The sequence below is a fragment of the Cervus elaphus genome, chromosome 12 (genome assembly GCF_910594005.1).
Source record: "Cervus elaphus chromosome 12, mCerEla1.1, whole genome shotgun sequence".
In the NCBI taxonomy this organism is placed as follows: domain Eukaryota; kingdom Metazoa; phylum Chordata; class Mammalia; order Artiodactyla; family Cervidae; genus Cervus; species Cervus elaphus.
Window position 1 is genome coordinate 62,529,620 of NC_057826.1, and position 16,679 is coordinate 62,546,298.

Sequence of the window (16,679 nt, forward strand, 5' to 3'; positions counted from 1 at the left end):
AAATTGAATCTTTTATATGTGCTATTTTGCAATTTGCTTCCTGTGTTTAATGAAATATTGTGATAGGTTTTTTTTCTTGGCGTTAAAGAAGTATATAACTGCATCATCTTTTTTTAACATAATTTTTAATGGCTGTGCAATATTGCACTTTATGATTGCATTATACTTTAGTCTCCTGTTGCTGAAGGGGTTTTTTGAGCTTTTTTGCTCTTATAAGCATCTCTGCACCTCAAGATTTAAATACTTGCCTACTTATTTTGTTAAGGTAAATTCTTAGAAGTAGATTTGCTAGAGAATGCAGCATACCCTTTCTTATATTTCTTGAATAGATATTGTCAAACTGACTCTCTCTAGCAGTATATACATCTATAATGGCACTGGTACTTTGTTGATCTAATATGTGAAAGTTGGTGTTTAATTTTCATTTGCAGTTTTTTAGTTATCAGTGAGGTTGACTTTGTTTTCATGATTATTGACCTTTTTTTTTTTCCTTTTTGGTAGTGAATTATCTGTTCCTGTCCTTCACCTTTTTCCTGTGTCTGTGAAAGTTCCTTGTTTAGTAAAGATATTCTTTATTTGTATTTATTACCTTTTTTCAGTTTATACTTTGGAATTTTAGCACCTCTTCATTGTTTTAATATTTCATACCAGTTTATAAAGTAGCCTTTGCAATTTATGAATTACAGTATTTTATTCTTCAAATTAGAAGTCACTTACAAAGGGACAAAGAATAGGATACAAAATACAAAGCAAATTTTTGGTCATGTTTTTATACTCAATGAAAATGAGTATCTAATTTACTGTAGTATTTAAGTAACAGGTGTTTTAGGGAGGAGTACATTCACCATAGCTGTTAGTTACGTATTTGTAGCCACTGTCTCACCAACCCTGATAAGAAGGAAGCCATAGTACAGGGGAAGTTAAAGGTTAGAATTCTTTTGCTGACTGAAGGCTTAATGGGTAATAACGATAATAAAAACAATAATAATATTTAGTGATTGTTATTGAGTTCTTATTACATGCCGAGTATTGTGACCTCATAGAATTTGAAGTCAGCAAAAGGGAATTATTCATCTCATAATTCTCTGTTGCTGTGGTCTGAAAGAAAATACTGGATTGGCTGGACTGTCAGTGTGATCTTGAAAAAAATGTGTGTTTTATGGAGGCTTTTGGCTCTTATGTAACTAATTTTTTCCTTTAAAACTCTACAGGATTTGGTTAAGCAGTATAATACCTTAATAGAAGAAATGCTTCAAGTCCTCATCTATATTGTGGGTAAGAGTAAAAGATGTTTTGAAACAGAGCATGAGTTACTTTATAGAGAGAACATTAATAAGAACTCTAAGTTACTTTGTTCTTCTCCCAAATATAGCAGAGAATATTAGAGATTAATGTGACTAATGTGACTGATACGTTTAGAAACTCATCTTTAGAAAAGCACAGCTATTACATCTTCATTTTTCAATACCTGATTTGTAATTGTTTGGACTTGTTTGTAGAGGTCTGGAATATAATTATCCTAGTTAGAAACATAGATGTAAAATAAGTATATGTTAGGTGCTAAAAATTTTTTAAATATATGTAAAATTTCAATGTAACATGCATCTAAGTAAGATGTATTTTCATCCGATTCAATTAAATTACTTTGTGCCAATATTGGCCTTACTTCTGCTTTTATATATTCTATATTATAGTCTCTTGATTTTACCAGCTGTGTAAAAGTTCTTAACTTCTTATTCTGGCTCTTGTTTCTACTTTACTGTAGGAGAGACTGCTTTGTATTAATAGTTCCTGGTAAGGATTCTAGCCATTAGCCAAATCTGAAAACATGGGTTTATTTTACTTGCTGTTTGTCAGGAGCTAGTTACTGGCCTAGCTGCTTGTCTCAGCGGAAAGTGTGGTAAACCTTCATTGCCACATGAGATGTAAATCTTCCAGGCACCAACTCTTCTGAAATATTTCCAGAGTATTCTGTAGGAAACTTCTGGAAAAAATGGACAAGTTAAAAATGTGCGAAATATTTTTAAGTTGATGATATACTTTATTAGATTACAGAAACTTAAGGGGAATTTTTGTGTTTGTTCTTGGAATACTATGAAGAATTTCTGCTACTGCTTATTAATACTATGTATTAGAATTATCAATAGGTTTTGGTGTTTTATATTTTCACTATTTTACTATTGCTATTATATTACTGTTATTTTGTTTACCTAAATTCATTGGATATTTCCTTCTGTGTCATTTTATTTTTAGTTAATACTAGCTACATTTCTAAGTTTATTACTTTTAAGAGCCATCATTTTTTAAAAAGTGTATGTATGTGTAAAATCTCTGATAATATTACAGAGAAAACATCAATAAGTATAAAAGATTTGGATTAGGAATCATAAGATCTAGTCTTGACCTTGCTATAAACTAACAAGAGCTAGTCTTGACCTTGCTATAAACTATCAAGAGCATGCCATTTACATTTTCAGGGGCTCAGATTCTTGATTCGTAAAGTGTAAAAGTAATCTACATGATCTCTAAGATTCTTTCTAGCATGAAACTTAGAGGGTACTGTTCTGGTGAAAAATTGAAAATTACAATATATTTAAAGAGTAATGAATCTGTTGAGAGTGAATTAAATTAACAAAATGCCATTGTTTTGCTGATTTGTAAAATTCAGATCTCTTAGACAAAAAAAAAAAAAAATTCCTGTCTTTGTACTCTAATTCCCCTCTTATAGATATCACGAGACTTTGTACACATGTAGTATTGAAAATCAATGGTGACATAAGATCAAATATATCAAGCCTTCTTTAGGCATTGGGAATTAGATGCTGTTGACACCAGTGACATTCCCATAGTTAAAATTAGCTATTTTCTCTCTCCATTTGGCAGTTTTTTGAGATAAAAAATAGAAATCTGATCATGTGGGCATGCTGGCAATAGCATCCATTCCTGACACACATTACTGTTTTGTCATTTAGCCTATAGAGATATTTTTAAGTGTTTTGTCTTTTAGTTTTCGCTTTGTTCTTTCTTAAATAACAAGTGGAGACAAACTTGAGGAAGATCTTGAAAGAAGAGCTGTTGTTTCATGATCCATTGTTGCTGTTTTTCAGTTGCTTAGTTGTGTCTGACCCTTTGTGACCCCATGGACTGCAGCATGTGACTTCCCTGTCCTTCACCATCTCCTGGAGCTTGCTTAAACTTATGTCCATTGTGTTGGTGATACCATCTAACTATCTTGTCCTCTGTCATCCCCTTCTCCTCCTGCCTTCAATATTTCCCAGCATCAGGGTCTTTTCGAATGAGTCAGTTCTTTGCATCAGGTGGCCAAAGTACTGGAGCTTCAGCTTCAGCCTCAGTCCTTCCAGTGAATAGTCAAGGTTGATTTCCTTTAGGATTAATGGTTTGATCTCCTTGCTGTCCAAGGGACTCTCAGGAGTCTTCTCCAATACCACAGTTAGAAAGCATCAATTCTTTAGCACACAGCCTTCTTTATGGTCCATCTCTCACATCCATACATGACTACTAGAAAAACCATAGCTTTGACTATACAGACCTTTGTTGGCAAATTGATATCTTTGCTTTTTAATATACTGTCTATGTTTGTTATAGCTTTTCTTCCAAGGAGCAAGCATCTTTTAATTTCATGTTGTCCCATGATGGCCACTACCCTTTTTTTTGTTTTTTGGATTAGTAGTACATGCTTATTTAATTGAGGGGCTTTGTTTATATTCGAGTGTGTGTATATTAATGTGTGTGTGTTTAAGTTAAGACAAGCCCTGTGTTACTCAGATCTCTGTATTTTTCTTCCTCTTTCAACATATAGACTGTTGTTCAGGTTTAGAAACATGTTCAAATAACTTTTGGTCACTCTCTCATAGATTTGATTTAATGCAGTGTTCTTGATTTAAGTGGAAAGCAATTAACTCTTACTTTTTCTTTTCATTTTTGCATTAGGAGAGCGTTACGTACCTGGAGTAGGAAACGTGACCAAAGAAGAGGTCACAATGAGAGAAATTATTCACTTGCTTTGTATTGAACCCATGCCGCATAGTGCCATTGCCAAAAATTTACCTGAGAATGTAAGTCCAGTTTTGTCTTTTTACTCCATTCACATCAAGATAGGATAGTTTTTTCTTTTCTTTAGTTGGAAGCTCTTGAAGTTTTAGGAAAATTTATTTTGATTTTCAGATATAAAACTCTCACCATTAATTTTTTAGTAGTATAAACCTTAATTCTGGGCTTTGGGGCATTAGGAAGCATTTTAGAGATATCCTGGCTATTTAGAAAACACTTTAGAGCAATAAACTCTTTAATTTTTTTACTTTAACATAAATTTTCTCCAGAGGAAAAGAGAACTTTGTGAAATACTGAAACTATTTGGGTGGTGTGTTAGTCTGGGTCTTCTGAGAAGCAGATATGAAGACAAAACATTTAAGGTTTTATTAGGAACAATGACTGTGAGAGGATTGATGAGGGAGCTGGGAAAGGCTGGGGGAGCCATCAAGCTGTAGTGCAAGTCTGATTCCAGATGAAGAAAGAGGGAAGGAAGATTAGGTAGGAATGTCCTGGACTGCTGGGTAGTCTAATCAAGGTTTGATGCCTTCCCATGCCTCCCTGAGTGAGCCTGCATTAGTGTCTCTGTTCCTCTAACTAGAGGTCTGCAGGGTGCATTCTCATGGCCATTCCACATGATATTTACATTCAGTATTGTTGATATTTAAGCAGTAATCCTAAAGATTATAAGTCATAATTTTTAACACATATTTTTAAATTATGCATTAGAACAATGATTCTTATAAGAGGTTAAACTTACCTTTACTATCAAGGCTTTCCAGAGAAGTAGAATAGAAATAACCCCTGACTCTTGGTCATTTTTCTTGCAAAATATCCATAGTGCTTTTCTAGTTTCACTGTTAACTGATTCTCAAACTTTAACCATATCACCTTCATAATTTCTGCACATCTGTCTACCAATTTTAGAAATTACTAGTACATTTTAAAATTACAATTTAAATTTTTCTAGTACAACTTAAAATTTTCCCTTAGCATCTTTCTAAGCAACAATACAATGAAATAGTAGGTTTGACATTTTAGATTAATTTTTTCTTAATACATGTTAAGATAAATGAATAATTGTTCAAAAATTTAAGGATATATGTGTACCACATAAAAACAATTTCACATACCAGTAGTGATATACATACCATCAGTTTAGTTCAATCACTTAGTCATGTCCAGCTGTTTGGGACCCCATGAACTGCAACATGCCTGGCCTCCCTGTCTATCACCAACTCCCAGAGTTTGCTCAAACTCATGTCCATTGAGTCAGTGATGCCATCCAACCATCTCATCCTCTGTCATCCCCTTCTCCTCCCACCTTCAGTCTTTCCCAGAATCAGGGTCTTTTCAAATGTGTTAGTTCTTCACATCAGGTGGCCAAACTATTGGAGTTTCAGCTTCAACATCAGTCCTTCCAATGAATATTCAGGACTGATTTCCTTTAGGATGAACTGGTTGGGTCTCCTTGCAGTCCAAGGGACTCTCAAGAGTCTTCTCCAACACCACAGTTCAAAAGCATCAATTCTTCAGCACTCAGCTTTCTTTGTAGTCCAACTCTCACATCTGTACGTGACTACTGGAAACACTATAGCTTTTACTAGATGAACCCTTGTTGGCAAAGTAATGTCTCTGCTTTTTAATATGCTGTCTAGGTTGGTCATAACTTTTCTTCCAAGGAACAAGCGTCTTTTAATTTCATGGCTGCAGTCACCATCTGCAGTGATTTTGGAGCCAAAAAAATAAATACATACCATATTTAAATAAATAAATACCAAAAATAAATAAATATATACCATAAATACCGTAAATAAATACCAAAAAAATACATAGCATATTTTGCCAAAAAATAGCAAGCTTTAATGTATACCCTTACTTTTCACTCCTTTCAAGTACATTTTTAAAGGAGGCTAGAGCTAAATTTCTTAATTTTTGCAGGGCTATAGGAACCTATGAGCTTGCTTTAGTATATTGACTAAGTCCTTATCCTGATTTTAAATGACTTCATTGAAAAAAAGAAGAAGATTCCTTGTTGGGACTTCCCGGTAGTCCAATGGTTAGGACTCTGCCTTTCCCCTGGAGGGGGTGTGGGTTCAATTCCTGGTTGAAGAACTAAGATCCCACATGGGATGTAGCTTGGCCAAAAAGAAAAATAAAATTTTTTTGTTAAAGGAAAAGTTCAAGCCAATTTGGAAAAAAAAAATTATAATTGCGGAAGCCAGAATATATTTGGACATCTATATATGTGTTTTACCATAGATCCTATTTATTTTGTTACCTTGGTTTTAGGGATTAGCTCAGCATGGACATGTGCTTAAATGATGTGTGTGAGTAACATACTAGATAAATAAAATAACAGTTTCTTTGAATTATTGGTTGTATGTATATACATATACGAGGGCAAATTTAGATTACATTTCTTCCTTAAGCAGTTTATACAGGCGTCTTACCTCTGTTAAGAAATCCATCCCTCAAAACAAAGCTAATAGGTTTTAGACCTAATTTTTAAATATTGGAAATTGATCTTATTTTGAATTATTTTTAAAACACTCAAAAATGCTTTGAAACGGTGTTTCAGTTCACAGTAAGAGAAAACAAAGTCATTATGTGAAGGTAAAAATGACAAAAATATTGTTTCAACAGGAAAATAATGAAACTGGCTTAGAGAACGTCATAAACAAAGTGGCCACATTTAAGTAAGTACTTAATATTTATGCTTATTCTGAAAGGTAGGCCAATTTTTGTCTTGTAATTTGAATTCTTGTAGAAGTTCTGAAGTTCTTTCTTGAACTGCTAAAAACAGAATCCAAGTATAGACAGAGATCATAGGTGAGATCTAGGGGTACTGTAGGCACTTAGTACCTGTATGCTGAAGAAGTGAGTATTTTTTGGCAAACCAATGAGAACTATCCACTTTTTATATTAGGTGACTTAATAAGTAAACAAACCTTTCTGATAGTCTCTTTCCCATCAATTCTAAGCCATGACTTCATTTATTCTATTAAATTTTCATTTTGTATACTAATTTAAAATATTTCTCTGCTAGGATTAAAACATTTTGCCATCATTTGATTCTTTGAGATGTGTAAAATGGAAATAAGATTTTAAAAGGTTAAAAGGTTAATTCTTGAAATTAAAATAATTGATACTAGTAGTGAATTTCTACTTGTTATTGTCATGTATTCATAAATAAATTGCTAGTATCAAATACCTTTAAAAATAGAATATAGCTTTTTTATGCTCTAATAATATTCAGGAAGATATTTCACTTACTTTGATAGAGAGCAAAAGCCATTTAATGTGCAGTATGCTCCTTTTGGCTTTGGTGTTTTTCCTTATAGTTCTCTATAGAGGATCACTATTTTATTTTCATTTATGATTTCCTAAGGACATGATATCTTAACTGCTATTTTAGATTTCGCCTTAGACAATGTAGGCTTTAGTTGAATAGTCAGTCTTAGGCTTCAGAGGCTAAAAACAAAGCCTTAGGGATTTAAGTAGGGCATGGAATCAGATCTACATGGTATAAAATAAACTTTTTCATATTTGTTTAAATTTCATAATTATGAGCCACAACTGTTACCAGGACTTTGAGCTTACAGTGTTAAATTTTTTAGTTTATTTTCATGAAATGAAATTTGTCATTCAATTTAAGCAAGCTGAATGAGGTATGATTGTTTTCTTTCTCTTGATTTTAAGATTAATTTTTAGGTTCTTACTTTGTGTTACTCTATACTTCAAGAGCAGTGCAGTTCACCTCTGTATTTTCTCTCTTTTTAGGAAACCTGGTGTATCAGGCCATGGAGTTTATGAACTGAAGGATGAATCACTGAAAGACTTTAATATGTACTTTTATCATTACTCCAAAACACAGCATAGCAAGGTATGAAAAGTTACCCTTTTCAGTAAATAAACCGAAAATGCTTTAGGCTTTCCAGCTCCATAGGCAATTCCCTGGTTTTTCTGTAGTTTCATACTGGTTTTCATTATTAGAGGGCATTATCTCACCCAAGAAATTAAAATTGAGTCAATAATACTATCTAGTATGTAGTCACTATTCAAATTTTCCTGATTATACCAAAAATATTCTTTATAGTAGTGTTGGGGTAGGAGGATTCAATCAAAGATCATGCACTTCATTTGCTGTCGTGTTTCTATAATCTCCTTTAATTGGGAATACTCATTTTGCCTTTTTTTGTTTTTCATAACATTGACATTTCTGTCAATGTCAACTAGTATAGGCTAGTTGTCTTTTAGAATGTCCAGTATTCCGGATATGTCTAATTTTATTCCCATGAGTAGATTCAAGCTAAGCATTTTGGAGCAAGAATACTACGTAGGTGACATACTGTATCTCATCAGTAAATGCATAATGTCTGTTCTATTAAGGGTGATGTTAAGTTAGATCACTTAGTTAAGGTGATGAGTGATGTTAAGTTAGACCATTCAGTTAAGTTTGATGTCTGGCTTTGTTGTTATAAAATGAATAATTTCCAGTTTTTAGTACAATGCCCTGTATATAATAGACACTAGGTAAATATTGTTGACTGAAAGAAATGGGGAACTAAATTAGTGATGAGGATTATTACCATCTATTTTGCAGTGACCTTCCCTAGGACGATGATTTTGTTTCTGGAATAAGGTAGCATTTGAATACATATTTCAGTATGTAAAATATTTTGGTAGGTTTCCTGCCTACTTCAGAGTACTCCATTTGTTTCATGCTTGTCAAGTGTTATATTTTAAGATAGGCCTTTTTTTTTTCAATATATATAGGCTGAACATATGCAGAAGAAAAGGAGAAAACAGGAAAACAAAGATGAAGGTAAAAAGTGAGATTCTGAATTGACTGACTTTGTATTCTGATTTTGTAGCAGTAAAGCATATAGTGTTTTGTTTTTGTTGTTTTTTTAAGTGAGCAACTAATGGAATGCAAAGCACCCTTTGTTTCTTGTTGACATATTAAGGCATAGTGTACATCAGTGATGATAGAATTTTAAATTTTAACAAATGGAGTTTATTTTGGGTGACTTACATAGTGATTCATATTTCCCATAGTATAGATGTTTTTAGTGCTTTATAGATAACAAAGATCCTGTGTTGTTTTACATGTAGTATATGACTCTGATATTTGCAATTTAGCATGTCATATAACCCAAATAAAATTATAACTGTTTATCTCTTCTGACATTGATCTCCTGCCCACCTTAGCATTACCACCACCACCACCTCCTGAATTCTGCCCTGCTTTCAGCAAAGCAGTTAACCTTCTCAATTGTGATATCATGATGTACATTCTCAGGACCATATTTGAGCGGGCAGTAGATCCAGATTCTAACTTGTGGACTGAAGGAATGCTCCAGATGGTATGTATCCTAAAAGTATTTTCTCTCTTTCAGATACTTTCTTTACTTCATAGAGGTCTTAAGGGCCTGGAGAAGATCCCTAGTCTACCTTTCTGACCTTCAGTTAGAACCACAGCTAGAGCACCTGAGACCTAAAAGCCATTGAAAACAGCTCAGATGTGACACAGATTTCCTTGTGACACAGTCTCAGGTTTTTAGGATCCTTACTCTTGGGAATCATTTACATTAAAAAAAAAATAAAAATAAAAGCAGAGGAAAAACGGAAAAGGCCTATTCCTGCTAGTAATAAATTGGCATGTCATTATCGTATCACAGTTAGTTTCCTATATTTTTATTTCACATGTACTATTTCATAGGGTTGTTTGAGACTTAGCTCATTAAATGGAAGCAACTATTTTTTTCTCCATACTGTTAGAGATAAGTTACTTAATAGTGTCACCTTTGGTAGCACCTGCCTAACTGAATTTCCTTGACTGTTACTGACCTAGAGGCTCTAAATGATGTCATACTCTATGTGTACCTCACGTTTTTTTCAATAACAGTGGTAAATAAATGCAGTAAAACTTTCAACCCATAGAGACATATTTAAAATCAAAAGTTAAAAATTTTCTCCCTGCCTCCTAACGCATATATAAAAGGTTTGTGTCTTTCGGAAGTTATTCCACATTAGTGCATATAGGCCTAACACATACTCAGTAGCTGCATATTCCATTATGGACATCTATGATACATTTAACTATCTCTTATTAATAGGCTTTTAGGTTGTTTTTAGGTCTTTGTATAATAAAGAACACTTTCCAGGTGACTCAGTGGTAAAGCATCTGCCTGCCAGTGCAGGAGATGTGGCTTCAATCCCTGGAGGAGGAAATGGCAACCCACTCTAGTATTCTTGCTGAGAAAATTCCATGGACAGAGAAGCCTGGCAGGCTACAGTCCACGGGATTTCCAAAGAGTTGGAGATGACTTAGCAACTAAACAACAGAATCCTACTCATGAGGGTGCACACACACATAATAAAGAACACTAAAATGAACGTTGTATAAATACCTTTGTGTACTTAAGTAAGTGAATCTACCACACTGATTCCTAGTTCTGGGTCTGTACGTTTACATTACTGATAGATATTGTCCAATTGGCCTCCAAAAACATTATACTGGTTTACTTTCCCATTACCAGCGTGATGAGAAATGCCTGCTTCCTAACACTTTTGTCACTCCTGTATTATAATAAGCTCTAAAATTTGCCATTTAATAGGTGAAAAATAGATGATCTTGTTTCACTTACATTTCTTTAAGTGAGGCTGAATGTTTTATTTGTTTATTTCTTGACTGTGTAATGCAGCTCGCAGGAACTTCCCTGACCAGGGGATTTAACGCAGGCCAAGGCATTGGAAGCCTAAAATCTTAACCAGTAGGCCACCAGGGAACCCCCAAGGTTGAACATTTTTCATACGTGTATATATCATTTCTTTCTCTGTGAACTGCTTGTTCATAAACTTTGCACATTTTTTTACCTATCAGATTGCTTATTTTTATACTTCTATTTAAAATATACTTACCCGAAGAAGCACAGTTTTAAAGATCTTGTCCTATTTTCCTCTTTCAGGCATTTCATATTCTAGCATTGGGTTTACTAGAAGAAAAGCAACAGCTTCAAAAATCTCCTGAAGAAGAAGTGACATTTGACTTTTACCATAAGGCCTCAAGTATGTTTTAGTATCATTTTCAGTAGTTTCGACTACTTGTCAATTTGTAATGGAAAATTTAATTGATGGAGTTTTTTTTCCCCTTATTTATTTTTTTAATCTATTTTTTAATTGGAGGAAAATTGCTTTACAGTGTTGTGTTGGTTTCTGCCATACAGCAATGCAAATTAGCCATAATTATACATATATCACCTCCCTCTTGAGTTTCTCTCCCTCCTCTCACCCCACCGCTCTGGATCATGACAGAGTGCTGGTCAGGCACTTCTCACCAGCATCTGTTTTACACATGGTGGTGAACATACGTCTGTGCTACTTTCTTCATTTGCCTCACTCTCTCCTTTCCCCACTGCGTCCGCAAGTCTGTTCTCTGTCTGCATCTCCATTCCTTCCCTGAAAATAGACTCATCAATACCATTTTTGTAGATTCCATATGTATATATAAATATATGATATTTATTTTTCTGACTTACTTCATTCTGTATAATAGGCTCTAGATTTATCCACTTCACTAGAACTGACTCAGATGCGTTCTTTTTTTTATGGCTGAGTAATATTTCATTTTATATATGTACCACATCTTCCTTATCCATTCATCTGTCAATGAACATCTAGGTTGCTTACATGTCCTACTGTAAATAATATAGTGCTACTATGAACATTAGGATACATGTGTTTTTTTCAGTTATGGTTTTCTCAGGGTATATGCCCAGTGGTGGGATTATTGGATCATATGACAGTTTTGTTCCTAGTTTTTTAAAAAATTTCTATACTATTCTCCATAGTGGCTGTATCAATTTACATTCCCACCAACAGTGCAAGAGGGTTTCTGATAAAGTTTAGTTAGTCCTTAAGATGGAAAACTCTGAAATTGCTTTAAATCTTTTTCTAGCATCTTTAGTTTTTAAAATTTTCAATAGTGCAAATAATGTTTTTTAATCCTCACAACAGTCCTTTTACTGCACAATCTCACCCCCCCCCCTTTTGTGGGGGCTGCATACATTGAAGCTTTCTTACTTTCATTCCTTGTCTCAGTATTATCAAATATACGCTGCTATATCAACCATAATATTCACTGTACCCATCTATGAAGGTTATTGATGTTTCTGAATTTAAAATGACTGCAGAAGTCTGAGTGAATGATAATGTGTTTGCATCGTTTTCAACCTAGAAGAGCAGGATAGGTTTAGATTAGATTTTTATTAAATGCTATGTCATTAAAACAGTTTTTTCAGAGCACATTCTAAGAACATCTGATTTATAAAATCAATAAGAGAAAAGCATCTCATTTTCTATTTAAACACTTTTTTAAAAAATTCTTGCATACAGCCTAAACCCATTCCGTTTATGGATATGACAGCTCTCACTTCCATATTTTTGTGAGCTTTGGTTCTCAGTATTTTTACTAGACAGTGAGTGAAGTAAGGAAAGGCAAGAGACAGATCACTAAGGGTAGTTTACACTTTGCAGACCCAGTGGAAAATGTACAAGAGAGACCTAAAGTAATTCCAGTTTTTCAAGTTATTTAATTTACTATTTGGTACTTCATGTGATTGCAGATAATCAATGTAGTTAAGGGATTGAGTCCAAACTTTATCAATGTGAATAACATTAACTATAAATTAAAATTTATATGTAATTATGAAGATACATGTTTATGATGTAGAATTTTTGTGTTTTAAAAAAGGATTGGGAAGTTCAGCCATGAATGCTCAGAATATACAAATGCTTTTGGAAAAACTCAAGGCAATTCCACAGTTAGAAGGCCAGAAGGACATGATTACGTGGATACTCCAGGTAAACCTAAAAATAAACGAATCCTATCTTGGTTTAAATATTTAAGAATCCTCTGTTTGCCTCTAAGGTTAAATCACAGTATTTGCTAATTGTAAAATTATTTGTTACTGATCTTCATGGTCACTTGTAATTTTTCATGTTAGTAATACTAATTTCCCTATGTTTTAGTGGAGGGGTCTTTTTAATAAATTAAAATTTATTTTGTTAGTCAGTAAATATGTATTGTAAACCTGCTTTGTGCCATGCTCATTTCTAGACTCTGAAAAAGATAAGGTGCTTGTTATCATGGAGTATACATTGAGATACAGACAATAAACAAAAAAATATCAGGATAATTCAGTAGATGAGTAGGGGTAACTTTAGATGGGTAATCAGAAAAGGCTGGCTTTAGGTAGTAACTTGGAACTGAATGACATGGGGCCAGTCTTACAGTAATCTGGGAAAGTACTCCTGATTGAGGAGACGGCAGTGCAAAAGCTCTGAGGTGGCCAGAGACAAGGCTAGCGTGACGGGAACATAATGGGGAAGGTAGAGAAAGGTAGGCAGCAAAATCAGAGACGTTGCCAGGGGCCAGGTCATATGGGATCTTACAAGTCAAGGGTAAATGGATTGTAGGGGCAAGAATAAAAACAGGAACACCATTAAAAGATGACTACAGTAAACCTAGTAAGAAATGAGCCTGACATAGGCTAGAGGGCAGATGGCAAGAAGCTGGACTTATTTCTGAAATCTTGATATTTATTATTAATAAAAAGAATGATATAGCTCTTCCTGGGCACTGACTGCAGAGGTAGCCATCCCCTACTTGGCATCATGGCCATTCTCATAAAAGCCCAAGATTGTCAAAAAGAGGACCTGAGGACAAGAAGGTCATCTGGCACCAGTCAGGCCAATATGTCAAAATTAAATGTAACTGAAGAAAAACCAGAGGCATTGACAGTGGGATGCCAGAAGACTCAGGGGCCAGATAATGTTGGGAGCAACAGGAAAACAAAGCACATGCTACCCAGTGGCTTCCGAAAGTTCCTGGTCCATGACATTGAGGAGCTTGAGGTACTGCTGGTGTGCAACAAATCTTACTGTACACCAAATCTTATTGTACAAACAAATCTGTCTCCTCCAAGAACTGCAAAGCAGTTGTGGAGAGAACAGCCCAGCTGGCCGCCCGAGTCACCAGTCCCTGTGGCAGGTTGTGTAGTGAGGATAGCGAGTACGCAACAAATGTGCATGTTGTGTCAATAAAACCGTAAAACTCAGACATGAAAAGAGCAAGATAGATCTGTGTAAGCTACTTGCAAACACCTCTAAAGATAAATGATTCAATGAAAATGGAAAGTAGGAAGCAACATATAATAGTAGGATCAGTTTTTATGAGAATATATATAAAAAAATACATATTCTGATTTTTTTTTCCTGCAAAGACATGCTAATTATCTTTAAATTCAGTTGATTTGGGTGAGAGGGACTGGCATCAGGAAGAAAAGATTTCACTTTCCATATTATATCTTTGTCTTTATGTCTTTGCCTAGCAATGTTATTTGAAATTAAAAAAAATTTTTTTCCACTAGAAAACAGAGGTATGCTTATCTTTGCTATATTTATATGTATGTGTGTATGCGTGTGTGAGTGTGTGTGTAAACAGCTTAAATGAAAGACATTTGGAAACATGACAAAATCAGATGAGTGAATGTTTCTGTTCCTGTTCAATTTAACCAAACTTTAACCAAACTTTTTTTTTCAACATTTCGTCTGTTTTTCACAGATGTTTGACACCGTGAAGCGATTAAGAGAAAAATCTTGTTTAATTGTAGCAACTACATCAGGATCAGATTCTATTAAGAATGATGAGGTAATAACATTATAATGACGGAGATGTTCATCTCTGTCTTTGAACTTCACTGGCATGAGGGAGCTGCTTCTGTTAGGTACAAGGAACCTATTTATTGTAAGATATATAGGAAAAGCAGAGGAAATTGCTTTTCAGTGGAGCTCTGTTGAAAAATACCATATTTTATTAATTTTTGAAGTATTTTAATATCAGAAGTTAGAATGTCTTACAATCCATGCCTTCTTAGTATTTAATCAGTAGCATTCGTAGTGGAACACAGGATTATGGTGCATCTTAAATTCAATAAAATGCAGTAATATTTAGGTCATGAATTTTTCCATAGTATAATGAATCAGGTTTTGAGGATTCCAGTCTTAAAATTGTTAAAATATTTTTACTTGTGGTTATTAGCTATCTTTTCTAAAAGGAAAACACTGCTGTTAAGTTAAAATAAGTAAAAGGACACCAATATATCTCAGTAATGTTGTTAAAATTCTCATCCTTAACAACGGGTCTAGGAGTATCTGTTAGACATCACCAAGTTGATTTTAAATTGATTAAATGTCAGTCGTTAAATGGTTGACAAGTGATTCAGAATTACTATTTAATTTTGTTTTTTAATAATATACCTGCATTGAATATGAAAGGCAGTTTATTAGATATTTAAGGTACTTGGCCTTTTAAGTTAAAAAAATTTTTAATGAGTTGAATTATTGAAGTAAACAAAAGAGCAGTTAGTTGTATGATGTGATGAAGCCTGTATGTTGATTTTGAGACATCAGATCGAATCTAGGTTTACTATAGGAAATTTTTCCTAACTGAACAGTATTTGTAAATTTTAACAATGGATCTTACCTAATTGTTGTGGTCTCTTAATTCTCAGATTACTCATGATAAAGAAAAAGCAGAACGAAAAAGAAAAGCTGAAGCTGCTAGGCTGCATCGCCAGAAGATCATGGCTCAGATGTCTGCCTTACAGAAAAACTTCATTGAAACTCACAAACTCATGTATGACAGCACGTCAGAAATGTCTGGGAAAGAAGACTCCATTATGGAAGAAGAGAGGTAAAACAAAGCAAAACCAAAAATTAGCAATTCAGTTTTTCTTGAAGGAAAAATTATATATTCACTTTTAAATAATGTCTTTTCAAAATATATTTTAAAGTGAGAAATTACACTACTTTTAAGCTAGCAAGGACACAGTGAAACCTCTTAGTGGATGTAATTTTATGTTGATACACAGTTAAAGTATGCAGTAAAGTTTGTCAGGAACCTTTAGGCACAAAAAGATGAAGATAGAAACAGCAAAGATCAGCTCCTGTTATCTTGTATGCGAGGGCTTTTTTAGGTGCATGTTTTAGTTCATATATTCCACCTTATTTTTATATGAGTTCCAATAAAAATGACTGCTGTTACTATAGAATGGGGGAAAAAAAAAACTCTTCACCATGTTAGTTTTTCTTTTTTTTTCTAAAAAAGAAGACAGTGCCTAGAGTCATAGTCATGGAGAGCACATTGGAATATGTGTGCGTGTGTGCTCAGCTGCGTCTGACTCTTTACAACCCCATGGACTGTAGCCTGCCAGGCTTCTCTGTCCATGGGATTCTCCAGGCAAGAATACTGGACTGGGTTGCCATTTCCTCCTCCAGGGGATCTTCCCGACCGAGGAATGGAACCTGTGTCTCTTGTATCTTCTGCATTGACAGGCGGATTCTTTGCCACTGCACCACCTGGGAAGCACATTGGAATGGAAATCAGTAAACCTCGTATGACTATGGTGTGCTCTTAGGGAAATGAGTTAACTTTCTGAGAGTAGTGCTTTGTAGGCTGTTATTTAGATACAGTAAGAAAAGGGAGGAGGCAAAATAATGGTACTTTGAAAGCACTCCAATTTAAAATATTGAAAATACCTTCTGTGCTTATTTTTAAAAAC

General features: G+C 34.2%; 1 protein-coding gene across 2 annotated transcripts in view; it reads left to right on the plus strand.

Moving 5' to 3' along the window:
• Positions 1 to 16,679, plus strand: part of UBR1 (ubiquitin protein ligase E3 component n-recognin 1) — a 135,207-nt gene that overhangs the window by 67,800 nt on the left and 50,728 nt on the right. For both annotated transcript variants that reach the window (XM_043919189.1, XM_043919190.1), the window contains exons 20-29: positions 1,212 to 1,275; positions 3,952 to 4,076; positions 6,697 to 6,749; positions 7,834 to 7,936; positions 8,830 to 8,878; positions 9,265 to 9,419; positions 11,025 to 11,124; positions 12,809 to 12,918; positions 14,681 to 14,767; positions 15,630 to 15,811. In XM_043919189.1, coding sequence (XP_043775124.1) covers positions 1,212 to 1,275; positions 3,952 to 4,076; positions 6,697 to 6,749; positions 7,834 to 7,936; positions 8,830 to 8,878; positions 9,265 to 9,419; positions 11,025 to 11,124; positions 12,809 to 12,918; positions 14,681 to 14,767; positions 15,630 to 15,811 — 1,028 coding nt within the window. The remainder of the gene's footprint in view (positions 1 to 1,211; positions 1,276 to 3,951; positions 4,077 to 6,696; positions 6,750 to 7,833; positions 7,937 to 8,829; positions 8,879 to 9,264; positions 9,420 to 11,024; positions 11,125 to 12,808; positions 12,919 to 14,680; positions 14,768 to 15,629; positions 15,812 to 16,679) is intronic.